Source organism: Bos javanicus, chromosome 15, assembly GCF_032452875.1.
Source record: "Bos javanicus breed banteng chromosome 15, ARS-OSU_banteng_1.0, whole genome shotgun sequence".
Classification (NCBI taxonomy): Eukaryota; Metazoa; Chordata; class Mammalia; order Artiodactyla; family Bovidae; genus Bos; species Bos javanicus.
In genome coordinates this window covers 34,835,480-34,861,013 of record NC_083882.1, presented here as the reverse complement: position 1 = coordinate 34,861,013, position 25,534 = coordinate 34,835,480, and the positions used below count along the sequence as shown (strand labels likewise).

At 54.8% G+C, this 25,534-nt stretch overlaps 1 protein-coding gene across 1 annotated transcript in view; it reads left to right on the top strand.

Annotated features, from left to right (window-relative positions):
* Positions 1-23,778, top strand: part of KCNC1 (potassium voltage-gated channel subfamily C member 1) — a 46,142-nt gene extending 22,364 nt beyond the window's left edge. The window contains exons 2-4 of the mRNA XM_061440656.1: positions 12,230-13,163; positions 20,132-20,320; positions 22,333-23,778. Coding sequence (XP_061296640.1) covers positions 12,230-13,163; positions 20,132-20,320; positions 22,333-22,397 — 1,188 coding nt within the window. The 3' untranslated portion in view covers positions 22,398-23,778. The remainder of the gene's footprint in view (positions 1-12,229; positions 13,164-20,131; positions 20,321-22,332) is intronic.
* The last annotated feature ends 1,756 nt before the right edge of the window (positions 23,779-25,534 follow it).

Sequence of the window (25,534 nt, the reverse complement as noted above, 5' to 3'; positions counted from 1 at the left end):
CCCTGGAGTATGGTGGTTTTAGCATCAGAGAGACTTGGTTTCAAATTCTGCCTATTGCTTCCCAGCTGTGTGGGGTTTTATTTATTAATTTTTTTGCACACATCTTAACCACTCTGAACCTCAATTTTCTCATCTGCTAAGTGGAGTTAATGACACCTCCCCTTGGGAGGTTTTTAAAGATAAATGAGATCATGTTTGCAAGAGTAGTCATTATTCCTTTACAGCAGAGGTCAGTGAGGCTCAACAGAGCTCAGTACTCTCACCACTGAGGTGGCTGTGAGCACTGAAAAAGCGTGCCATCCATGTGGCCACCTGCAAGCGGGTGCCTAACACAACCAGGCTCTGAAACAGGCCGAGAGCTGGCCCAAGACAGGAAGCATGGATGGAACCAGAGGAAGCCTGGCACACGGGAAGGACAGCTCAGGGTGGGCCCTGTGGCCTATCTGCAGGTGTGGGCAGGGCTGTCAGAGGGAGGAAGTGTCCTGGTGACCCCAGAGGGCAAAACTGGGATCCCTGGCAGAAAAAGGCAGGGAGGCTAGCTTAAATAAGAAATGCCTGTCTGGATAGCTGTCCAAAGACAGAATGTAGTCTCAGGAGTGCCTGTCACTGGTGGTCACCAGCAGAGACATCTGCTCTGGGTTATTGACCCAGCCCCAGAGGGAGTGCCTTCCAGCTCACTTCCTCATCTGGGAGTCTCATCAGGTGTTTCTTATTCCGGTCTGTGGCACAAGAAGGTTTGAGGCCCATGAGACACACGTACAACAGAATCCTTAGAAATAAGGAAGGAAATAAAAGAAAATATGAGTTGTATAATGAAAACAAGAAATAGCAACTCTCCATACTTCCCTGATGGCTCAGATGGTAAAGCATCTGCCTATGATGTGGGAGACCTGGGTTCAATCCCTGGGCCGGGAAGATCTCCTAGAGAAGGAAATGGCAACCCACTCCAGTATCCTTGCCTGGAAAAATCCCATGGACAGAGGAGCCTGGTAGCCTACAGTCCATGGGGTCGCAAAGCGTCGGAAAAGACTGAGTGACTTTACTTTCATTTTAATACCCAGGTAAATGATGGGTTCAGCATTGAGCATCAAATTTAACTGAGCTCCCTGGCAGTCAGAGCAAAAGAGGAAATATGAAGGGTTCCATAAGTCATCATTTGCTAATAGGAAAGTAGACAAGCTCATCCGGAAACAGATATAGTTCTATATCCTAAACTAGAAGAGGAATTTCCTGTGTGGAAGGCTGGTATTCCTCCAGGTTTAAGATACTAATGGGAGGGCTTCCACCTTGCAGTGCAGGGGATGCAGCTCTGATCCCTGGTCCAGGAAGATCCCCACATGCCAAGGGGACTAAGCCCAAACACCACAACTACTGAGCTCTGGAGTCCGAGAGCCGCAACTACCGAGCCTGTGTGCTGCGGCTCCTGAAGCCCACTCTGCCTAGAGCCCGTGCTCCACAGCAAGAGGGGCCACCTCAACGAGAAGCCCATGTACCGCAACTAGAGAAAGCCCACGTGCAGCAACAAAGACCCCACGCAGCCAAAAATAAAAAAACAAAAAAATTTAAAAGATGTTAATGGAAGATGTTTACTGCCCATTTTCCAGCAGGAACCCTCAGGTCACAGGAGCAGGTGGGAAGGGCACCTTCTCTGGGGCCCTGACACCTGGTCTTCTTGGCCTGAGGCATGGCAGGGGAGCTCTGCGACCACACAGCCCCGCTCCTCTGAGGCTCTGGGGCTTGTGGCTGACTGAGGTCGAAACCGAGCTGGAGCAGCCTCATTCATCTCATAGGGCGCAGCCAGGCCAGCCTGCACTGTGGACGTTTCCCATGGCTGTCTAAGGAGCCTTTGGAGGGTCTGAAATGCAGGGCTTTGAAGCAAAACCAATCCTGCCACTGAGAACCTCTGAGATCTGGAGCAAGAGTCTTCTCTTCCCTAAACCCCAGACTCATCGTCTAAAAAGCAGTAGTAACAGCAGAACTTACCTCCCTGGGCTGGCATGAGGTTTACATGAGACACGATGCTAGGAGAGCCCCAGGAAGCCTGCTCAACAGCAGGAAGCTCCGTCATCATTTTGTCACCCAAGTTAGGGCCGGGAAGCCCGGAGCTCACTGTGTGACCTTGGGTGTCCTTTCCCGTCAAGCCTCATTTCCTCACAGCCCTCAGGCTGGGGCTCACATGGAAGACCCCCACGGAAGTAGGCCTGTTAATCACCCTCACTATGAGCAGCGTGAGCCCGCAGTGCTGGGTCTGGGACATGGCCCTATCTTGGGCTGCGACCCCTGGAAACAGGCTCTGAGGGGCCAGGCGTTGGCTCTCCACAAGACTGTCATTTTCTTCTGGTTTGTTGTTTGCAGGCAAGTAGTTGCAACAGGAGCAAAAAAAATTAGAGGGAAAAAACCTAAAGTTAGACACATTTCTCCCTTTAGCTGTTGCTGCTGTTCCTTGCAATCACTCCCCCACCCCCAACAATTTGGGTGGAAAAAACCCAAAATGCTGTGTTTGGATTTTTGTGGAGGGAAGCCTTGGCCCAGCTCCTGGAATACCAGTGTGCAAGGGAACTGGCAGTCTTGGGGTTTCTCCCTGCCCTGGAATTCCACCCTGGATCTGGGAAAGCCCTAGACACTCGGCCTTTCCCCCAGGTGCCTCCTTGTGCCTTGCTTCTGGGCGTGTTATTGTTCTTATGATTGTCCCCATTTGAAGAAGGATGGGATTGAGCCTCTGCAAAGTGACTTGCCTGCCCTCACACAGCCAGTGGCAGAGCTGGGATTTGAACTCGGGTCTCGGAAGTCAAGCCTGGGACTCTCTCCCTTCTGCCACGCCGCCTGCTTCTCAGCCCCCAGTGTGGTCTCAGGCTGAAGAGGCCCCTTGTGCATCAGAGCTGCTGGGCACTTAGGACTCACTGGCCTCGTGGATCCCAAAAGCCAAGACGGGGCTGGCAGCATCAGAGCCACGGAGGACATAGACTAAAGATAAATGTCTGGCCCCGCCCACTGCTGTGTGTGCAGCCCAGGACTCTGCATTTGAGTCTCTGCTCAGTCCTGCTTCCCCAGCACAGCGGCCTCTACCCACCCCTGCCTCCTTTGTGCCATACCAAACGCCCCAGAGAGGGCCTTTTACTCCCTGCCTTCCCTTCCATGCTTCTGGGGGCTCTGGGTTAGCCCTCCCACCTAGTTCTCCTTGTTGCTAAATCCAGAAACTTCTACCTGACCCTGTCCCACCAGTCTCTCAGGAAACATGGCTCCCTTGTCCTCAGGGGCCAGGGCTGGCCTCCGATGGGCAGGCTCAGGCAGAAGTGTGGACTCGGCCTCACTTGTGTCGTATGGCTGAGTGTGGTGGGCATGGGGCGACTCTCTGAAGGACCAGGGTGCTGTTTTGTGATGGCAGTGGGGGTGGGGGGTGGGTCCGCTTGAGTCTCCCAGGTGCCTCCAGCTTAGCAATTCCCTGACCATAAGATTCTCAGCTTCTACATCTGACGTGCTCTGATGCTGCGGGTGCTGTTGTGATGGGAGAGGGCCAGAGCTGGAAGAGGTCCACCTCTGGTTCATGGGGACTGAAGCAGCGCACTCAGACACCTCCTTCTTTCTTTCTGTGTGCTGTTTCATCTTAATCACAGCCACCCAGAGGCAGGGGATATTATCTACCCCTTCCCTGTCCAGGAATGAAGGCTCAGAAAGGGATGCTGTCCAAGGTCACCAGCCGGGCCAGGCCCCAAACTCAGGCTGGTCTCACCTCGAGGTCCAGCTGTTTCTGCTCCAGCGGCTGCCTCCTTTGACAAAACAGATGTGTGCTGCTTTTGACCTGGGAGTTAGAAGGCAGGTGGGACCCTGAGAGCAGAGGCCTGAGAGGGGGCGTTAAATAAGCAAAGGCTCAGAGGCTGCGATGACGGAAGTCCAGAACTGACGCTTCAGGAGAACCCGGCTCCTACCCCTGCTCCACCCTGAGAGCTCCGTGACCTCGGGCAGGTCCCTTCCCTCGCACTGCCTCCATCTCCAGGTTCCTGCCGTACGAGCTGCTTTAGGGCCAAAAACCTGTGAGGGTCCCCTCTGTCTTGTTCTTCTGGTTTCTAGTGTTTTCCCAAGTCAGGGTACCATATTCAACATGCCATGAGCTAAATAACAGCATGTTGGGAAGAAATACTCTTTTAAGGGTGTCTGTATTTTGTGACATAGTTTCATTTCCAAAATGTGCATCTTGGAGTGAAAACAACACAGAACCTCTGCTGCCCCAGAAGTCACCCGCCTTGCTGTTGAGACAGCCCTTTCAGCCCTGGGCCTGGGGTCTGGAGGATGAATTCCGTGAAGTGGGTTGCTGTCCCACTGGGAAAGTCTGGGTTCCCCAAAGGCTGTACAAGACCTTTTCTGGCCTTGGTTCTCCCAGCGGCCCAGCCTGGCGCCCAAGACTGAGTGGCGCAGTGAAGGGGGCTGAGGGGATTCCCATCTGGGCACAGCCCTCCCCCGTGGTCTTCTCTGGGCTGGTGCAGTGGCCTCTGGCTACCTCCACCCTGTCTAGTCGCTTTTTCTCAGTCAGAGACCGTCCCAGGGAAGAGACATCACCGCCCTTGACTAGTGTGAGGGACTGTCTCCGGCATGGACAAGGATCATGGTCTCAACTCAGAACACGTGTCCAGAGTGCCCAGCAGACCCTGATTCTCCTAGGAGATGTGCACACACATACACGCACATACACACACATACCACCCCATACATGTCCCTACACACACACATCACACCCATGCATGTCCTTATACACACACAAATGCTTTTCTACCACCTATATGAACCACACACAGTGACCATTTACACGAGCCTCTGACACGCGCCTAGAGTCAGGTCACATAAGCAGGTGACACACCTTTACCACGCACACACCCACTCCACATTTACACACCACCTCTCCCCCTCCCCTGCACGCCTCCCCCAGCACACAGACCTTCCACGCAGCATGTTCTCTGCACACACTTTTACACACTCCCGTCCACACCCTCCAGGTAATACAACGGGAAGCATCTCCTGCCTGCTGCTCCCTGAACTGGGTGCCAAGAGGGCAGGATTGGTGAGAAGGACCAGGGCTGGAATGCGGATGCTGGACAGAGCACTCGGGATACAGCCAGGCCTCTGACTGGGCGGCCATAGTGGAGGCATTTATTAATGGACCAAAAAGGAGATGGACCCCAAAGAGCCTCCTGTCCCCCTCAGAGCCCTCAGCTAGGCCAGCACAGTGTGGGCATGTCCAGCCCAAGGAAGTCCAGACAAGCCTAATTCAGTTTCCAAACTCAACTCGACTGACAATTTATTTAGGCCAATTGGCCATCCCGCCTGCTCTGCATCACTGACTCCGCATGGATTAACTCAAACGCTGTACACCCCTGCTGGGCAGATTTAATTAGGCAGAAAAACTGACCTGACGCCTCTAGGGGCTTGGGGCCTGGACACCAGCCAGGGCTCCCCTGATTAGTCCCACTGGTCGCAGCCTTGCCCAGTGTCAGAATCCTCAGAAGTGACCAAGTCCAGCCCTACTGTACCAAGATGAAACTGAGGCTCCGAGAGGGGGGGTGATCTGCCACGGTCACACAGCGAGGGAATGGCCAGATCAGCATGTTGGCCCACGTACCACATCACAACCAGGGCCTTGCTTCTGGAATGCCAAACTGCAAGAACACAGATTCCCCACGGTGAACCCCTGAACAGTTCTGAAAGACAAGCACAATTTTCTAAAGATGACTGTGATATAAATAATTTATAATGAAAGTCACAGCACATCTTGGTCATTTTAATAGATAGTAAATTGCCTTTCTGATTTATAGTTTTAGGGGTGGGGTTACGATAAAAATAACTTGGTGATTTATAAAACATCTTCTTAAGTCAACAGATCGTTAGTAGGTTTGTCTGACTTTACAGCCAACAGTCTCACCACCCTGGTTACCATAGCAACAGGATGCCTCTCTCTGTTGCCATGGCTACCTCTTTCTAGAACACAATTGGTGGGTCTCTCACAGTTTGTGATTCTGAAAAAAAGAAAGAAGAAAAGCCAGAACTACCAGTTTGGGTTTATGCTGCTTTATCAGGCAATATTGCCTGCACTGTCTTGAAATTTCACAGAGTGGCCTCTGAGGTGTGGCTAGACTGGGTGATGGCTGGCCCTGGGCTGCCAGACAAAGCTCCCTTTTTGGCCGCCTGTTAGACTAGAAGCTCAGGAGGATCGGCCCTCCAGCTGGTTTGGGTCCTGGGTGTGGGGGCTTATAGCTACTGCTGCTGGAGTGGGCTGGGGAGAAAGGACAGGGTCTGGCAAGTGGCAGGACATCAGGAACTGGTGGGTGACAGGCAGATCTAGGGATGGGAAATCCAGGAGTCTGGGCAGGGAGGCAGGCTGAGGGCATCAGAGAAGGCTGGGGAAGCTGAGGCGGGCTGGGACTGCCATCCTGTGGGAGAGTCAGACATTGAGTCAGTCACACCCAGCGGGGGTGAGGCGGGCAGAGGAGGGCCAGCTGTGCAGCTACGCCTGGCATTCAGGGTGTTTGTAGGAGGTATGCTGTGTGGTGACCATCCGTGTGCTCTGAGTGTATACGCGCAGGGAGGGTGGGGGCTGTGTGGGTGTGTGCCTCATGGTACGGCGCCTGGGTGATCGTGCCTGATGGGCAGTGATGTGTTCCAGTACCATCCGTCTGCCCTGTGTTTTCTGTGTGTGTGGTCAGGACCCTGGGCTGTAGTTTGTGTGGTCACTCGTCACAGGTGTGTGCTTAGGTAATGGGTCAGGTGCCTACTCTGGGCAGCAGTGTGTGTCTGGGGGTGACCGTCCTCAGGTGCCCAGCCCTTGATGGCAGCTCCTATATTCCAGCCAGCTTTGGGGCTAAAAACACAGCTCTGTGCACTAGGGAGCTGGCCTTAACTGTGTCTGGATGACTCGATCTTGGAGCTTGACACCCATAGCTTGGACTCTATGTGCCAGCCCAGGGTGCTGCGGAGACCGCTCCTAAGGCTCACTGCCTGGGCCTGCCGGGCAGAGGTTCCCTCCCTGCCAGGGGTCAGCTGATTCTGGGAACTCCCCATCCTTGGGCATCCACCCTGTCCCTCTGGCTGAGCTCCCTGAACAAGTTGTGGTCATCTCTCAGCCTGCCCTCTCTGGGTCTGCCAGGACACGGTCAGCCAGATAGAGATGCAGGCTGGGCCATCTGAGGCTGCTGTTGGCATTGATTCCCCGAGCAAGATGGGGCAGCCTCCCCACCCCAGGCACTCGCAAGTGCTGGGCACTGAGGCCCAGGACCATTTCAGGCATTCTGGGCTCCAGCCTGTGCATTCAGGTATCCTGGTTCTCTCTCTCTCACTGGGGACAGACATAACCTGACCTCAGGGCGTCCAAGCTATGGATGTCAAGCTCCAAGATTGAACCATCCAGACACAATCAAGGCCAGCTCCCTAGAGCACAGAGCTGTGTTTTTAGCCCCCAAAGCTTTGGCATCTCTGGTGGTGGACAGAGCTTAGACAATGGAGCCAGATCAACTTGGGTCCAAGCCTCAGCTTCATCACTAGCCTTAAACCTTGGTTTAGTCCCTGAACCTGTTTCCTTTTTGGCACAATAAGGTACAACCACCTGTCTCACCAGGTCTGTGGGAAGGTTAAAGGTGCACAGCAGGCCTTTTAGCATTTTTTTTTTTAATGCATGTACTGGGTCTTTGTTACTGTGCACAGGCTTTCTCTAGTTGTGGCGAGTCAGGGCTGCTCTTCATTGGGTGCTCGGGCTTCTCGTTATGGCGGCTTTTCTTGTTGCAGAGCACAGGCTGTGGGGCATGCGGGCCTCGGTAGTTGCAGCTTGTGGGCTCTAGGCCACAGGCTCAATAGCTGTGGTGAACAGTCTTAGTTGTCCACGGCATGTGGGGCCTTCCCAAACCAGGGATCAAACCCGTGTCCCTGCATTGGCAGGCAGATTCTTAATGGCTAGACCACCAGGGAGCTCTAGGCCTTTAGCTTTGGCGGCTTCTTCTCTCTCCTTTCTGGCTCAGCTTCCCTGAGGATGGGTGGGAGGGCACTAGAAACTCGCTTGACCATGGGCTCTTGCTTTGGCTTTGATGCGCTGGGGCTGACTTGCTAGTCGCTAGGCTTAGGAGATTGTGGCAGTCTGAGCAAGCTGGGGCGCTTTCCTCCACAGTGATCCAAAGGGCCCACTTGGACCCAGATGTTGCTGGGGCCCTGCCTGTGACAAGGGACTAGGTGCCTGCAGCAGAGTCTAGGAAGCCTGACTTACACCTCCCCAGCTCCTCTGGGGAAGAAGTCCTAGTATCTGACTCTAAGGCTGATCGCTGCTGCCCACCCCGGCACCCCCACTCCTTGGTCTCTGGGGCCCAAAGAGGAAAGAATCTGAAAGGGATGGCCATTGATCCCTGAGAACCCAGGATTTGTCTGTCCTAATTTTAGAAGACCTTACCACTTCCTGGGCCTCAATTTTCCTGTCAGGACCTGTTGTTCAAGAAGAGCCAATGGGTGTAGAGCTCTGAGGGCCTTTGAGGGCACCTGGGAGGAAGTGAGAAGACCCCGGGGACATCAGTGCCCTCTCTGGGCTGTACCTGTGAGGCTCCCCAAGCACTAATGAGCACAAGTTGGAGACAGTCTCGCTGCCTCCCTGGGGGAAATTTAGAGGCTCCTTGGGTGGTACGGTGGGGGGACTTCATTTGCTGCCTCCTAAGGGCCTCAGGGCCAAGAAGAAGTCTCCCTGGGAGAGGTGTCCCAGGAGAAGGGCTACTTAGTGGGGCACTGATGGGTGGATGGGTTTTTCCACGTGGAGATCAGCAGGAACACCCTGGAGGAAAGGGCAGCAGGTGCAGAGACACAGAGATGGAAGGTCAGAAATGGCAGAGGGTAAGCGACTGATCTGATCTGATCTGATCTGCATGTGGCAAGAATGTTGGGTGCTTGCAGGGAGAGGTCCCTGGGAAGTCAGTGCGGTCAGGGCACAGGGAGCCTCACAGGCTAGGCTGAGAAGTCAGGGCTTTTCTCTGGCCAGATGGCCAAGCAGAGAGCTGGGATTCCAGTTGTTGCCCCTTCTGATAACTGGGTGGATGCTGTACTCATGGCTGAGATTGAAGCCTACAATATGCTGGCTTTTATGACAGTGACCCCATTGAGAGAGAGTCTCATGTGCATGGAGGGGACAGAGGAGGACAGCTGTGGGATGATTTAAGAAGGGGATGCCACGGCTGATGGAGCAGAGGAGAGGCAGCACCTGCTGCCTTCCACCACTGGCCGGGATCAGGAGCCCGGAGATGCAGCAGGCCCAGCCTCTCGGCATCCTTTAGATACTCACAGTGTCCATGTTCCTCTCCTCTCTCAAAAAGACCAGGGCAGGAACATGACCTGGCCCTGGGAGTCTGGGCTGTGAATTCCAAGCTCTAAGACAGGGCCCTTCAGAGGGAATCTGAGGCCAAATACTCAGCATCTGGGGATATGTTCTTGGCTCCAAGAGCTTTGATAACTGCTAAAGGAAAAAGTGCTGGAGCTGGATGAACCTGGATTGGAGTTGGTGGCCTCTTCCAGTTGCTTCCAGTTTGCTTTCCTGGCCTGCCCCTGTGGTGTCCCAGGTCAGCACTCTCTGGACCCTTAACGTGCTATTTCTGGAATCAGAAAACCTGGCTTAAGTCCCTGCACTGCCCTCATCTTGTCCAAACCCCATGTACTTCACAGGGCTGATGGGGGCTCACCTTTTCAGTCCACTGCATTTTACTTGTCTCTGTGTGTGTCCTTTATCTTCAGCTGTGTGGGGGGCTCCCTGGGGGCAGGGCTGAGGTCTTATTGCACTCCATGCTGGGCATAGCCTGGCGCTTGGTGAGGAATGGAAGGAAAAAAGTATGGATGGGTGGATGGATGGACAGGTAGATAGATGGGTAGGTGGAAGGAAGGAAGGGAGGGAGAAAGGAAAAAGAGAGAAGGAAGAGACGAATGAATAAATGCATTTCGGATGGAAAAGAGGGAGAGAAGGGAGGAGGAACAAAGGAAGGAATAGAAGAAGGGAGAAAAGAAGGATGAATGGATATGTGGCTAAAAAGGAGGGAGAGAGGGTAGGAGGGAGGAAGGATGAGTGGGTGAAAGGGAGAAAGAAAGGAAGAAACAAAGGGAAGAAGGAAGGCTGGATGGAAGGAAGAAGGCAGAGGGGTCACACTCGATAGTAATCTAGGATCGAGTTTTTGAAAATTGCATGACTCTCTAAAGCCAGCAGGAGCCAGCATGCCATGATGAGTGGCTTGGGTAGATCATTTCCTGTTTCTTTGCCCCAGACTTCCCATTTATAGCATGCAGTGCCTTGGACCAGATAATCTCTAAAGGTTGCTCTTACTCTGATATTCTAAAATGCTGACTTTGCCCCTTTCCTTCTCCTCTCCCTTTCTCTCAACCTGGAATGTGTCTTTGCAGATCCACACGGTTCTTCATATCTAGATCTGTGCTAGGTTGAGTGTCAGGTCTCATGGCTATGGTCAACCCAGACAGGGTCACCACCAAGTGGGGAGGTACATCAATACAAACCAAAGAAATTACTAGAAGCAGCACGGCTGCCTCTTGTGGCAAATAAAGAGTGGCACCTTGGCACTCCTTGAAGTTTTCTGTGAAGGCAGCTCTGGAGAATGAACTTGCCACCCATTCTAGTTTGTAGCCCAGAACTGCCTCCAGGGAGATGGCCTTGCACGGTTCATGGTCTGTCTTGATAGGCTGGGAGAAGGGGAGTCCAGAGGGGAGGGAAGCAGCAGGAACATGAAAGCTGGGTTCCTGGAGGAGAACCCCCTGGCCAGGGTTCCTCTACCAAGGGCAGTGTTAAAGTTCCATGATCCCAGACTGGAGGCTGTAAGAAGAGCCCTTGTCTGGAATTCAGTCTGAGTGGGAAGGTTTGAAACTCTGACAGCTGCTTGATTTTCTTTCCTAGGGTACCCGTGTTTGCTTGTGGTTAGAGAAGCCCAGTGGGTCATCAGATGGGGGTGAGGGTGACCAAATCAGACCACAAAGTCTCCTGAACCTCTCTCAGGGGTGGGGCCAGAGCAGGCCATTCTGGACAGACTGGGTTATCCTGGCCATTTCTTTCTCACTCGGGTAGGGGATCTGAAAGGACCAGGCACCCACATATGTTTGGAAAACTCTAGTTCCCCAGCAGCTTATTCCTTCCTCCCACCCACCCCCTTCCCCTGGGGCCAGCCGGCCGGAACAGGAGCAAAGCCATCTCTATGGTTTATGGTGCGTTTGAGGACCCCTGGTCCAATTCTCCTTATGCCTGAATCTACAACCCAGTATCTCTGACAAATGACCATTTAGTCTTTATTTCCGTATCTCCAGGATGGGTGGAGATACACCCATCTGATACACCCAAGTGTATCACCCATTGGAGATACACTTCCAATACATGATGTGAGTTCCTGGGACAATAGAGAGAAGTGGGTAAAGGAGTTGTGTAAGGCCTTGGGGAAGATACGTCTTTTGCAATTCAACATAGGATAGAATATGAAGAGACTGCCTGCATGAGGTACAGAGCCCTGAAAAAGAGAGTGAACAGCCTAGCGGAGGGACGGAAGAAAGATGGGAGATGTGGCCTTTGAGGGGCCTGGCTCCACCATAGCTTCCCTATCCTCCTTTCTTTGCCAACCTCAGCCTCAGCCACCTAGGTCACTTTCATCAGTGGTGGGGTGGGGTGCTAAATGCTTTAATAAATCACATCTAGAGTGCAACATCTCAACAAAGTAGAAGTTTACTTCCCACCTGTGTATTTAGTAGGTGTCTTTCTTTCCAGGGACCCAGCTACTTTCTTATGGTGGCCCTGCTGGCTTCCTTGGGCTTCAACATTCAGAGAAAGAGAGAGGGCATGAAAGGTTGAGCAGGAAGGTTTTGTGAGCCAGGCCGGGCCTTCATGCACACCTTTTTGTGCACTGTCCGATGGCCTGAGACCAGTCATATGACCCCACCCAGCCTGGAGGGCAGGCTGGGAAATTATGGTCTAGCTACTCATCCAGGAAGAAAGGAAAGGCATTTGTGAAGACAGAGAAATCTCCGCCACAGCCTCTTAACCCTGCAGGTCTCTTACCCCCATACTCCACGCTCTGAAGAGGGAACGGTGGCCTGCCTGCCTGGCCCATGTCAGAAGGGGTGTCCTGCAGGCATCTTGCCCAGCCTGGCCCCAGACTGGACCTGGCCCAGAGGCACCCAGTCTCTCTGCTTTGGGGGAAGGACCTCCCCTCTGACACTGTGTGTTTCTCCTCCACAGTATGTGGCCTTTGCCTCCCTGTTCTTCATCCTCGTCTCCATCACTACCTTCTGCCTGGAGACCCACGAGCGCTTCAATCCCATCGTGAACAAGACGGAGATCGAGAACGTGCGCAACGGCACGCAAGTGCGCTACTACCGGGAGGCGGAGACGGAGGCCTTCCTCACCTACATCGAGGGCGTCTGCGTGGTCTGGTTCACCTTCGAGTTCCTCATGCGTGTCGTCTTCTGCCCCAACAAGGTGGAGTTCATCAAGAACTCGCTCAACATCATCGACTTTGTGGCCATCCTCCCGTTCTACCTGGAGGTGGGCCTGAGCGGCCTGTCCTCTAAGGCCGCCAAGGATGTGCTGGGCTTCCTGCGCGTCGTCCGCTTCGTGCGTATCCTGCGCATCTTCAAGCTGACCCGCCACTTCGTGGGCCTACGGGTCTTGGGCCACACTCTGCGAGCCAGCACCAATGAGTTCTTACTGCTCATCATCTTCCTGGCTCTGGGCGTCCTGATCTTCGCTACCATGATCTACTATGCCGAGAGGATAGGGGCTCAGCCCAATGACCCCAGCGCCAGTGAGCACACCCACTTTAAGAACATCCCCATCGGCTTCTGGTGGGCTGTGGTCACCATGACGACGCTGGGCTACGGAGACATGTACCCGCAGACATGGTCCGGCATGTTGGTGGGAGCCCTGTGTGCGCTGGCGGGCGTGCTGACCATTGCCATGCCCGTGCCCGTCATCGTGAACAATTTTGGGATGTATTACTCCTTAGCCATGGCTAAGCAGAAACTACCAAAGAAAAAAAAGAAGCATATTCCGCGGCCACCGCAGCTGGGATCTCCCAATTATTGTAAATCTGTCGTAAACTCTCCACATCACAGTACTCAGAGTGACACATGCCCGCTGGCCCAGGAAGAAATTTTAGAAATTAACAGAGCAGGTAGGAAACCTCTTAGAGGCATGTCGATCTGACCTTTCACCTCTGCCCCCTGTAGCGATGATTCCAGATTCAGTCAGACTGCTTCCTTAGTTCCGTGGGTGACTCTGGACCCCACGCTCAGTCTAGAGGTGTGGCGTCTGGGGGCCCAGGGAGATGCTGGGCAGCCAAATTCATGAGGCGAGAGCCTGCTAGAACCTCACTGGTGGCCCCCGGTAAGGAGGTTGACACACCGGTCTCGTGGGGTTCTGAAGAGATGCCACGGCCCGTGAGGTTGCTGAGGACTCTCTTAGCAGGAGCCCGGGGGCTCCGCTGCTCAATGGGCAGGAGTTGGGCATGAGTCGCTGACTCAGGCCACTGACCCGGAGTCACGGCGGGGCGGGGTGGGTGTGATTGGGAAATGCCAGACAGCTGCCCATTTGGTCTTTACACGGCTCCCTTCGGGCAGTGCACGTGGCACGGATGGTGCCTGGGCTCTGGCAGGAGGTCCCTGCAGAGACAGCAGCAAGGATTCTCACCCCCCCAGCAGAGCCTGTCTCCATAGCTGAGTAGCATTCCTGCTCCGATGCCGGCTGCCTAGCTCCAGGCGCGTCCTCGGAGACGCCTCTTGCCCTCCGTAACAAGCTTACTCACCCCACAGCATGCGGAACCAGCTCATCTTCTACCACCACTCTAGAGTTTAGCGTTTATCTTTAGGAACCTGTTGGAGTGACTCTAGCTTTCACGTTGTCTGTTTGGGTTGATGGTCCAGTGGGAGTTTCCGGTGGCCTTCTTTCTGATGGAAGCGGCTGGTGAGCGAAGGACTAGAGGGGGCCACCACCCGGGCAGCTTAGATGAAAGCGCTTCAGACCAGCAACAACCTCCCACTGAGAGTGTTCCCTGTTTCCGGCGGTAGGGACTGCAGCAGCAATACACGACATCCCAACCAGTGTACACCCACTTTCCCGTGAATTCAGTGGGGGTCAGGGAGGGGGGAGGGGGGCCATGAAACAATACTAGTCACCGTGGGATATATTCTCATATTCCATGGCTAGTGGTTCGTTATGGGACTATCTCAGTTTTATGAGAACCTGCACATAGCACATAAAGTTGATCATGGGGCTCTGGTCCGAAGATAAAAAGCCCATAGTCTACCTCTACCCATGGAATACCATCGACTTATTCTGTGGACACAGGGATTTGAAGGGAATGAATGACCCAGAAAAGCATGACAACACTGAACTCAGAAGAGGTGCCGGGGCGAGGGAGGCTGAGTGAGTGACAGGTAGTGTTTAGTCTGCAGAAGACACCCTGTGCCCAGGGCAGGAGGTGGGGCTGCAGGCTCCCTCAGCCCCAGAGGAGCAAGTTGTCTCCTGGTTTGAATGGCCTCCCCAGTGGCTGACTGATTCTTTTTTCCCTGATGCCCCACTCTCTGGCCCACCACCCCATCCTACTCCGCATCCGGCTTCATCACATAGCTATACTGACCAGAGTGGTACCCTGAAAGTCCACCTCTCTGTCTGAGGTCTTTCTAGCCCCTTCACCCGGTCCCATACCCCTCCCCACTCCCTGGGATCCCTGTAGACACCTGAGAGGAGTGTGGCTAGTGTTCTGGGCTGGGCCAGGAGCAGGGCAGGGGTCTCAGAGGCTGGAATGGGAGGGCCTGGGGTGGGGCTGGACTCCTCGGCCAATGCGTGGATTCTGCTTAGCCAGCCAGGCATGGGCCGTGGAAAGCCCCTGCCCCGCCTCTCTGCTTTGGATCATCTCGCCCTTCTGTTCGACCTCAGGAGCACCGTCACGGCGAGGAAAATTCCTGGGGCTCTGGGAAAGGGTCTGGGTGGGCCTCGCCCCTAGCTTCACGCCAGGCCTCAGCAGGAAGAGTTGAGCCTGAGTGGCATCACCATAGCACTCCTTGGCACCCTGTCCCATCCTCCCCAGTGATTCACTCCCGCCAGGCACAAATCCTTCAGTCCCAGACAATGCTAGTATTCTCCATGTGCTGAGGGCATGTGTGCATGCACACATATACACACACATGCACACACGTGTACACATGTATGCATGTGCACACACAGAGTGCAGATGTGTGTTCTGATATGTACACCAGCTAGCCCCAGGACACAGGCCCTTTTCCCGGAAAGCCTGTGCACTCCTCCTAGAGCCCCTGCACCCCACCACCACGACAGCCCTGGCCCTGGGACCCTCTTTGCCCTGGCCCCAGGTCTCAGGGATCCAGATTGTCCTGGCTTAAGCCAGGTACTTAGAGCCCTTCTCTCTGGGGCCCAGCTGCCTCACTCCCTTCCATCCCCCACACACTGCCTCCTCCCCTTTCCCAAGTTCTTATTGCTCCTAGGGGTGCTGTCTTGACATCCCAAACCTGCTCTGAGCCTGGTCCTTCACCAGAACCCTCCTCCCTCTGAAAGCTGGTGTGTGAGACCCAAATTATCACCCAAGTGATAAGCATAAGTGTGTGATCCTTAGGGGATGTCTCCCTATCTCTGCATCCCCAAGTCTCTTCCCGTTGGCCTCCTCTTCTGCTTGCAGCTATGCTCCTTGGTGGGCATGGGGTTGGGGTGTGTTGGTGAGTGAGTGTGGGGGAGGCCAGAAGCGAGGAAGGCAAATGTGATGGGAGGCTGGACCCCACAGGAACTGAGAGCTGAGATGCAGTCCCCAAGACCTTGACAACTGCCCTCCACCCCAAGGGCAGTCAGTTGGCCCAGTGAGACTCCAGTTCTACCTTTAGAACCTGGGTTGGGGCAAAGTGCAACATGCTGGGCTCTGAGGGCACCCCCTGCCCAGGGCCAGACTCCAGGACTCAGGCAAGCCGTCCCAGTCATGTCAGCAGCACCCTCCCCTCCCCTCCCCTCCCCGTCTTGGTCTCTCCTGCAGCCTCAGGTCAAGTGTCTGGTCTCCTCGGTATCACGGCTGACGTGGCTCCAGTGTCTGGGGGATTCGTCCCGGCAGGGGTTGTAGGGTCTCATGGGAGGATGCCAGGATGGCACCCCCATGGTCAGGGGCTGGGGTTGATAGTTCAGGAGAAGCTGCTTCTCTTGCAGAAAGGGGGTCCCTCCCTGACCTGCAGCCGGGGGCCCAGACCACCTGCTCTGGGCAGTTCAGAGTGCTCCCTCTGTCCTGCCATGTGCCTTCACGTGTGTCTCGTCCATCTCTGCTCCTGTGATGTGGGTTGCTCCTCTGTGGTGCTGCGTCTGGGGCTGTGGGGTCCCACCATAGGTGAGCAGGGGGCTAGTACAGGGGATGGGTGGTGGCCAGACCTCCCCCTTCCTGTCCATCAGCACCTAGGGCAGCAGTGAGGTCCTGAAAAGCACCCCCGTCTGGGTCTGCCCCGAGCTGGGACAGAGCTGCCCCTGCAGCCTCCAGGGTCTGCCCTGAGCAGCTGAGTCCAAAGCGGCCCCCGCCCCGGCCCTCCACGTCTCCCCTGCCAGCTGCAGTGGGTGTGGCAAGTGGTGTACCCCCCGGGGCAGGGGAGGTATCGGGATTGGGACAGGGGTGACCAGGCAAGGTGTGGGCAGGGCCCCTCTGCAGGGGCTAACCAAGTTTCTGCTCAGATGCAGGGCCAGGGTGGGCAGCGGGGGGCCCTGAGTGGGGTCAGCGAGGCCCCCTGGTGGCACAGGGGGAAGGAGCGGAGAAATAAGGGGCTCTGAGGGCCAGGACTGGGTGTTCTTTTCTGTGTTGTTCACATGCTCTCTCTTTCTCTCTCTCCACTAATCATGTTTCTCTCTCTCTCTCCTCGTTCTGTTGCATGACTTGTGCCGGTTCTTGTGATTGTACTCAGCTCGTATCTCTCACAGACCGTCCCCAGTTAACCTGGGGTTTTTTCCCTGAGCCCCAGGCTGGGCAGCCCCACCTGGGGGGCTAAACCCAAGGAAATTCCCAGCCACCCCACCTGCCCCACCCTAGCCCTGCGTGCGCCCCCGGCGCCCGCTGCTGGTGTGAACAGTAAGTACCTTGGTGGTGCCCAGAGACCAGGGCACACAAGCCAGCCTGCTGGCTCAGGGCCGGATATCGGGTTCTCCTTGCTCCAAAGTTTAAAAAAAAATGACCCTCTCGCGGACGCTCATCTCTCTCAGCCCATTTCAAAGCCTGGAAACCATCTTTGTGAGACGCTGCCCATGCTGCCATTTCATCATCGCAGGCCCTCGGGTCTAGTCGGGGCCAAGGGGCCCTGGCCAGGGAGGGCAGGGCCCCCAGCCTTCTGGGGAGCAGGTGGGAACTGAGGGACCTGGTGACCATCTCATCTAAAGGACAAGGTTGGGGTATGAGGGGGCAGTCTTGGGTGACCTGGCGCCTCTGGCTTTTTTCATGAGTTCCCCAGGTTTGGTGAGCTGGCCACTTTTTGGCTAGTCTCTTTTCCAGCCCTCCTCTGGAACTGGGGAGGGACAGTATGGTTCCCAGTTTCTGAGAGCACCCCACATCACAGATAAGCCCACAGCCCAGGGAGGCTGGCTCCTTCAAAGAGCAGGACCCAAACACTCCCACCCAGGCTCGGCCTTTTCTCAGAGGACATGTTTGAGAGAAGAAGCAGGCTCTGAGAAGGGAAGGGGGTCTGGTTCACACCCACCCAGGCAGCCCACTCAGCTGCCCCCTGGCCCGACCCCTGCAGGGAAACCAGCCTCAACTTCAGGTCCTCTAAAGGCTGTGGGAGCTGGCTGCCCCAGGGGCACGGCACTGGGGGGCAGAGTCACACAGAGGGTCTCAGGCTCAGCTACCCAACCCTGGGTGAGCCCTGCAGGCTATAGATACCTCCGCTGGCAGGCAATGGCCAGTGGAGAGATCACAAGTTCTGGTTCTCCCCCCAGATGGAGATGCTGCCTGGTAGGACTCACTGTTTTCCCCTAGAAGAAAATGTGTACAGGGTACTGTGGGCTCCAACTTCCATCCCCCTATCCACTGCCTCCTCCCTTGAACTCCGTTCCCCTCTCCCCAGAGACCCTTGGGAGGTCCAGCCAAACTGGGAGGAAGGGCCGGGCTGGTCTGTGTGCACACCTGTGTGCCCTCAGACACACCCCCAGTGTTAGGCAGTGCCCAGTTCCCCAGAGAGGCCCCAACCCCAGTCACGTGGTATCAGAGTTACCCTGGTAACTAACCTTTCTGGTTCAGAGTGAATTGGGGAGTGAAGCCCCTGGGATCTGTCAAGAAACACACTGTACATGAAATGCTTTGCCATCTTGTACGACAGACTTTTTTTTAAGTTCCAAAATTATGATGGGATTTTTTTTTTTTTTTTGGATTTGCTTTATGAATAAACCTGATTGGTCCATTTCTCTTTTGACTGACTGCCTCTTTGTAGTGACATGATGTGTACACGGGTGGTGGTCCCACCCGCGGGCACGCCGAGTGTGTGCACACGGAGAAGGATCACTTCTGCGTGTAGTTACATGATGTGAACAGGGTCACGGAAGAGGGTCAAATTGGGTGGAGACTCTCTCCAGCTTTTTGCCCCTCTTTAGCCTTTCAGAGGGCCTCCCGCTGTGGTCACACCCACGTTGGGTCTGTCTTCCCTTGAGGCTCTCACCCTGGAGGAAGTCTTTGAGGAAACCTCAGGCTTCCCTCGTAACTCAGTTGGTGAAGAATCCGCCTGCAATGCAGGAGATACAGGTTTGATTCTTGGGTTGAGAAGATCCCCTGGAGAAGGAAATGGCAACCCACTCCAGTATTCTTGCCTGGAAAATCCCATGGACAGAGGAGCCTGGTGGGCTACACAGTCCATGAGGTCGCAAGAGTCGGACACGACTTAGCTACTAAAGCACCACTACCACCACCAGGGCCCACCCTGGGGACTGAGTCGGTGCCACCCTAACCAGGAAGAGTCTGCTTGGAGGGCAGAAAGCAGGGGAGGGGTCCCCAAGAGTGATGGGTGGGCTCAGAGGCCAACAGAGCCCTCTCTGCCAGCTCCAGAGGCGTCCACGATGCTGCTCTTGGATTTGGGGGAGCGCCCTGCTCTGGCTAGAGCTGCGCCCTCACCAAATGTGCCCCCAAACTTCTTCCCAGGTTCCTTCTCAGGCTACCGCAGAGGCCAAGACTCGTCTTTCCCACCCGAGTCCATCAGCCGCTGTTGTCTTTACACATCCATTTGCTCTGCTTTGCGGGGGACGCTGCCGAAAGGAGATGGAGGAATGGGAGTCCCTCCCAAACCCTGGCTGCTGTCACTGCCTCATGCCTGCATTCTTGTTGCGCCTGTGCAAGCTGGCTCTGCTTGAGGCAGAGCGAGGTGGAAGACCCTGGCTTGGTCTGGGTGGTGAACGGAGTGGACTGAGTGACCAGCTTAAGTCTGTACAGAGAGGGAGCAGATTGAGTGGTCAACTGGATGGGGGACCAGGAGACTACGTGACCAGGCCTAGTCTGTATGGGTGATGGAGCATAGAGAGTGACTGGATTAGGTCCATATGGGGGTGGGATAGAGTGATCAGATAGGGTGTGATGGGGGAACAGCATAAAGCAAATGACCAGAGAGGATCCACAGGGGGCCTGGAGTGGAGTTGACCCTTGGGGTTTGGGTGGGGCCCAGGGATGCCTGAGCAGACAGCTGGATGTGGAGGGGGCAGCCGGGCTCTGGTCAGCAGCAGAGGGATCAGAAAATGCTGCCGCTCTGGACAGGAGTGTTTCTGCGTGTCTGTCTGTCTTCTCCCTGAGCTCTGTGTCTGGCCCTCTACCCATGACCGCATCCACACCATCCTGTCTCATCGGCCCCACCTTGGACGTTGGGCCCGGCCCCCCAGCACCGCGCTTGCTGGGCCCATCACCAAACTCATCTTTTTGCAAACTTTGAGCAAACCCAGGAACCCTCCTCCCCAGCACTGTGGGCAGCCCAAAGGCTGCCCGAACGAGCTGGGGACCCCCAGCCTCGTGCCTCTCCCGCTCACTTTTCTGTCCTCAGTCACGCACTACCCTTTGCTGATGTCCCACTCTGGCCTGTCCCCCCCCGCACTAAACAGTTTTCAGTGTCTCAATAGCTTCTGCTTATATGTTTGAAGATTCCAAACTGAATGGGGAGGTGGCGAAGGCCGCGCTGGCGAACGAAGACTGCCCCCACATAGACCAGGCCCTCACTCCCGATGAGGGCCTGCCTTTTACGCGCTCGGGCACCCGCGAGAGATACGGACCCTGCTTCCTCTTATCAACTGGGGAGTACGCGTGCCCACCTGGTGGAGGAGTGAGAAAGGGTATGTAGAGGAGGCCGGGGTGCTCTGCATCAGCGGGCCTGCCTCGCGCTCCTGCACAGGGGTGGGCGGGGCGGCGGGCGAGGGGCGCTGAGGGGCAGGCAGGCACAATGAGGGGGGAAAGGAGCAGGAGGAGCCCCATGGTCGGCCCCCAGAGGTCCGAGTCCCACCCTTCCCAGTTGGGATGGTAGGCTGGCAGAGAGAACCTGAGGTCCAGGCAGCTGTGGGTTGCAATTGAGCTCAGGGGTAAGAAGGGACTTGGGGACAGGCTGGCCGACTACATTCCCCCAAGGCAGAGGGGTACCCAGAGATGTGGGAAGATCCTCAACTTCCCCCAGGCTACTCTGGCAGATGGCAGGTCGGACCCCAAAGGCAAAGTGATCTCCCCTGTCCCTTGGCTGGGGAGAGCAACAGGGTAGGCCTGGGCTGGCCAGGACCCTGTGGGCCTAGCCACCCAAGATCCATGTTCTGGAAGAGGCATCCTTTAAAGAGAATCCATATAAACCAGTTGGGGTGGGGGGGCGGTCATGACGAGAGAGATAGCTTAAAGGCTTGGCAGTGAGGTCAGCGTCCTTGCAGAGGTAAGATATGTGCCAGTCAGAACACTGCGAGTGGCAGATAGGAAACTAGCCAAGAGGAGGTGGTTATGTATGACTCTGTGCAGCCCCTTCCAACCCCAGCACCCAGTAGCCGTGGCCCCAGGTGTGGTCAGTGCCCCCTTGTGGTTGGTGAAGGCAGAGCCCTGTGGTGGTCAAGGTTGGATCAGACCCTTGTCTTGTAAACCGACCTCCTGGGGACAAGGCTTCCACTAGAGCTTGAGCATGGACTGGGGAGAAGTTTGGGGCGGGGGCCCAGCGCACCCTAGATCCAGGCTCCAGACACCAGGCAGGGCCTGGAAGGCGGAGGAAGCCATCCTCGGCACAGCAGGCTGGCTGGGCAGCTCATGCATGTTGGGGAGCGGCTCACAGGCTCACACAGTATGGTTGCATGCTGACTGGGGTGAGCAGGTTGGGCTAGATAGTTGGCTTTTTAGAGCAACAGTTGGTGTAGCTGGTAGCCATTCACAACTGCTCCAGTATTTGAAATGGTTCAATAATATGCGAGGAGAAAATAGAGAATTCAAAATAAAGGGCAAACCCAGAAGAGGAGAGGCAGCCCACACGGAGACGGGGGAAGTCCTTCTGGTGCTTGGCGTGCTCTCCTGATCCAGGCTGGCCTCTGCTTCCTTGCCCTGCCTGGAGGTCCCGTGGACCCCAGCGCGGCATACCACACCCCGCATGGTGCTGCATGGAAGGGGGGCTGCCGGCCTGGGGGCTGCCTGCCCCATCCTTGGAACCTTCCATGGATAGGCCTAAAGCTCCCCTTCACAACTGGCTTTCTCCCAAGTGGAGGCTCTAGAAAACCAGGATCAGGGGCAAGCCCAGGGGATGGGAGAGGAAGGCATGTAGACCTTTCCCCATGGCTGTGCTCTGCTGGTAAGGTCTTATGGGGCTGCCTGTCTCCCTCATCTTGAATGTTGGATCAATCTGTGTGGCCTGAAAGAGCAGACAGAAGAGTTTCTTGACTGGGCTTCCGGAAGCCCAGGGTGTGTGGGACAGAAGCAGCCTGTAGGGAGCAAGGAGTCCGATGGCAACCACTGTTTGCAGGTGGTACCCACTCCGCAGTTCCCCAGAGGCACTGAGGGTGGGGAGCCCCCACCCACATCCACATGGTCCTGCTCTCATGGAGTCATGACAGCCGCTGAGGACTTGCTTTTCTCAGGATAATGCCAGGCCATGAGCTGTGTGCGGGGTAGAGAAGAGTTAGGGGCTCAACCCGTTCCCCCAGGAGGGAGAGAAAGAGGCGTGCTGGGCTGGCTCACTGCATGGGAGAACCAAGCCAGCTGGAGAAGATCCTGCCTGCCTCTGCATGCGGCTGTTCGGTCTTTCCTCCTCCTTCCTTAAAAACTAAGTACCAAGCGGGATGGGAAAGCCAAGAAGAGAAGCTCAAGTGTTAATTGTATTCTTTACATACAGATCTTTGCAAAGAAAGCCCTGTCATTGCTAAGTATATGCCGACAGAGGCTGTGAGAGTGACTTGACCAGGCGACTTGGCCCAGGACACTGGTGGCTATTAAGCATCTGGGTGGACCTGCAGCCCCTCCTCGCCCTCGGACAGAGTAAATTCACGCCATGCAGGTTTGCCGGACGAGTCCGAGTGGCCCAGGCCTTGTACTAGGACGGACGTAGCTTTTCTACGGCCAAATGGTAACTGACCGTAGAGGATTTCTTTTCCTTCTTTTCCTTTTTTTTTTTTTTTTTGAGAAAAAGCTTTTAATTTATTCGGGGAGGGGGTGGGATGGAGGGGTTCCTTAGCATGACTTGCATGAAGTTCAACAGAAAACCCAGCAATCCAAACCCACGAACCCCACCTCCCCTGCAACTGTATGATTACCCTAAACCATGACAACAATGAAGAAAAACAAGCAAGAGTCCTCTATTTTCTTTCAAAGCTCTTTCCTTTTATACATGTTGTTGGAGCCAAACTGTAAAGGCGTTCGGTAGAAACCTGTACGTTTTTTTGGGGTGGGGAGGGGAATGAGCGGGTTGGGGGAAGGAGTGGGGATGCGTAATGGATTGCTTCCCTTTTGTACACGGAGATTCTAGAGTAAAGGTTCCCAAAAGGGCAGTCGGTCAGTCATTGGTCATATTGACCTCACCTTCATAGTTCATCTCTCACGTGGAAACGGAAAACTTTGCTCCAAATAGAATTGTGGAAACGCACTGCCGCCTTCTTCCCTCTGTTTGGCATGCTTGCGACCCAGCGGACGTCTCCCCAAGATCCCTGACAGCGGCTAGTCTAGGTTGATTCGATCATCTTAGCAGTGTGTAGATTCAGTGTGACCAACTTTCATAACAAATTGTTCATAGTAGATAATCAACACCGTATGGATTTTTCAAGTGTTCTTTCAGAGCACCAAAAAAGATCAGGACTGTGGGAGGGCCAGTCCTCCTCCACCTTGATCAAGGCACAACCCGGCATTGTATGCAATTTAGTACTTCAGAGTTTAACAAAAACAAAAAAAAAACTGCATGCCCAATGTTATGCAAAGCGATTCTAGCATGAAATAAATTTTGTATCATGGTTTCTGTATAGTCTAAAGCAGATTTGTTTTCCTGAAGCAATCGGAGGTTTGCAGAGACGCACTTCTGCATCTCGAATAAATATAGTATTTTCCCAACAGAAACAGAGGACAGTAGCTTGGCTTTGGTCTGATTCTAAAATTAGTGGTGGGGTGGGGGGTGGGGAAGGATGATATTTTTGAAAAACACATGCTTGAGTTGAAAAAAAAAAATGCAACATCTCAAGCTCTCACTGCAGCTCGCAACATTCCTGGAAAGAGAGCAATGCTGCTTTAGTTCAGCACCCTCCCCTCCCTGGGCCCTGGCTCTCGATAATAAAAAGCTGACTTTGGACATAAAGCATGAATTTGGGTTTTTATTCCTCCAGCAGTGTCGCAATTTGGTTCTGGGCGCCTGGTCAGGCCTTCTGCGGCTCGGCTGGGGTGGGGTAAGCCTGAGCCCTGGCTCTTCTGGTCTCAGGGACCCATCCAAGGTGCAGGCTGTCCTATCACTGGGAGAAAGCCAGGACCGCTCTGCCCACCTCACCCTGCCCCTCCCCAGATCCTGTTGGTTGGGGGTGGGGGGAGAGCTCAGGAGGAATCAACAAAAAAGGCCTTGACCTAAGACGGGCCCATCCTCTGGGGGTTCACCAACATGGAAACGTCTCTATGGATCCTGCTGTATTCATGACCCTTGAATCTGGTTATGTGGAGGTCCTAACCCCTGCCCCCGCCACTGCCCTTCATGCAGACCGTGGTCACCTCCCTCCTAGGGCCATTCTTGAATTTGATGGAGCCAGAGGCAGGGGTCTGATGGATCTGGGTGCTCCACCTAGCTGTACCCTTGCTGGGCACTGTCCGGCAGCCACCCCATTGCATACCCTTCACTCAGCCTGGTGGCATCTTGGAAGGGGTGCAGGCCTCTCCTAGGATCTTGATTTGCTTGAGTTGCTCACTTGGTCTTGATTTGCTTGGGTATTTCATTTGGTTTTGGTCGGGGGGTGGAGTGGGGATTGGCGTTCCAATTCTTTTCCTATCCATTAGAGAATCTCAGGTGGTAAAGTCGCTAATGGACATGGCAGGCCACCTCTGAACACTTTACAGATGAGGAACTGAGGCCCAGAGGGGAGTGCTCTGACCAGGGCCACACACAAGTGGAGGTCAGTTCCTCCCGGATTTCCATTCCCTCCATCCCTGCCAGTATGGCCAAGTCAACGATCATATGGGTGGGTAGAAGTCTGAAGGTGGGTGTCGAATTCTCACCCAACAGTTTCTCATCCCCTCTGAGCACTTACCTCAACTTCTGAGCTCCCTGTGCAGTCCAGGAACCAATGAATAGGGGGTGATGCGTGCAGCAGTGAGTGGCAAGACCTCTGCCCAGGGGTCACGTGGCCACAGAGCTGCCTGATCCACACCACCTGAGTAACGGCCATTCATAAGCATCAGGACAGAGAAGCCAAGCAGTGTCAGCGACTGCAGGGAGACCAGAGTTCCCTCGACCTGGGGTCCATCCTGGGAGAAGTGCCTCTGGTGGACTCAGGTGGGACTTGACACGAGGCCATTGGAATAGGGGTTTTCAGGGACATGGGAGCTGATGGGGAACAGGGATTAACATACACTGAGCATCTGTCATGTGCAGGACACCTGAGACAAGCTGTCTGATGATGACCCACAATAATTCAACATGTCCATTATAGAGGCAAGAGAAGAGGCACAGAGAGATAAAGTCACTGGTTCAAAGCCACACAGCTGATGAATGATGAAGCTAAGTTTTTAACCCAGGTGGTCTGACTCCAGAGCTTAGGTGAAGCTATCTCAAGTCCTCTTTGAGGACTTCCTGGGGCTGGAGGTGGAATTGATTGGAACACCGGAATTATTGGTCCTGAATACCAGGGTCCTCAGGCCATGGGTGTGACAGAGGGGCCATTTACCTGCTGCCCTGAGCTTTCCATGCACATAAAAATATTTGACTACCTTGATTTCCTGCTTAAACACCTGTTGTCCTGAGAATGAAGCCAGAGTTCCTTAAATTGGCTGAAAAGACCCTCCAGATCTCCTCTCCCAACTCTCACCTCTCTGTGCTCTGGTTGCTGGGGAATTCGGACACTGCCCCTTAG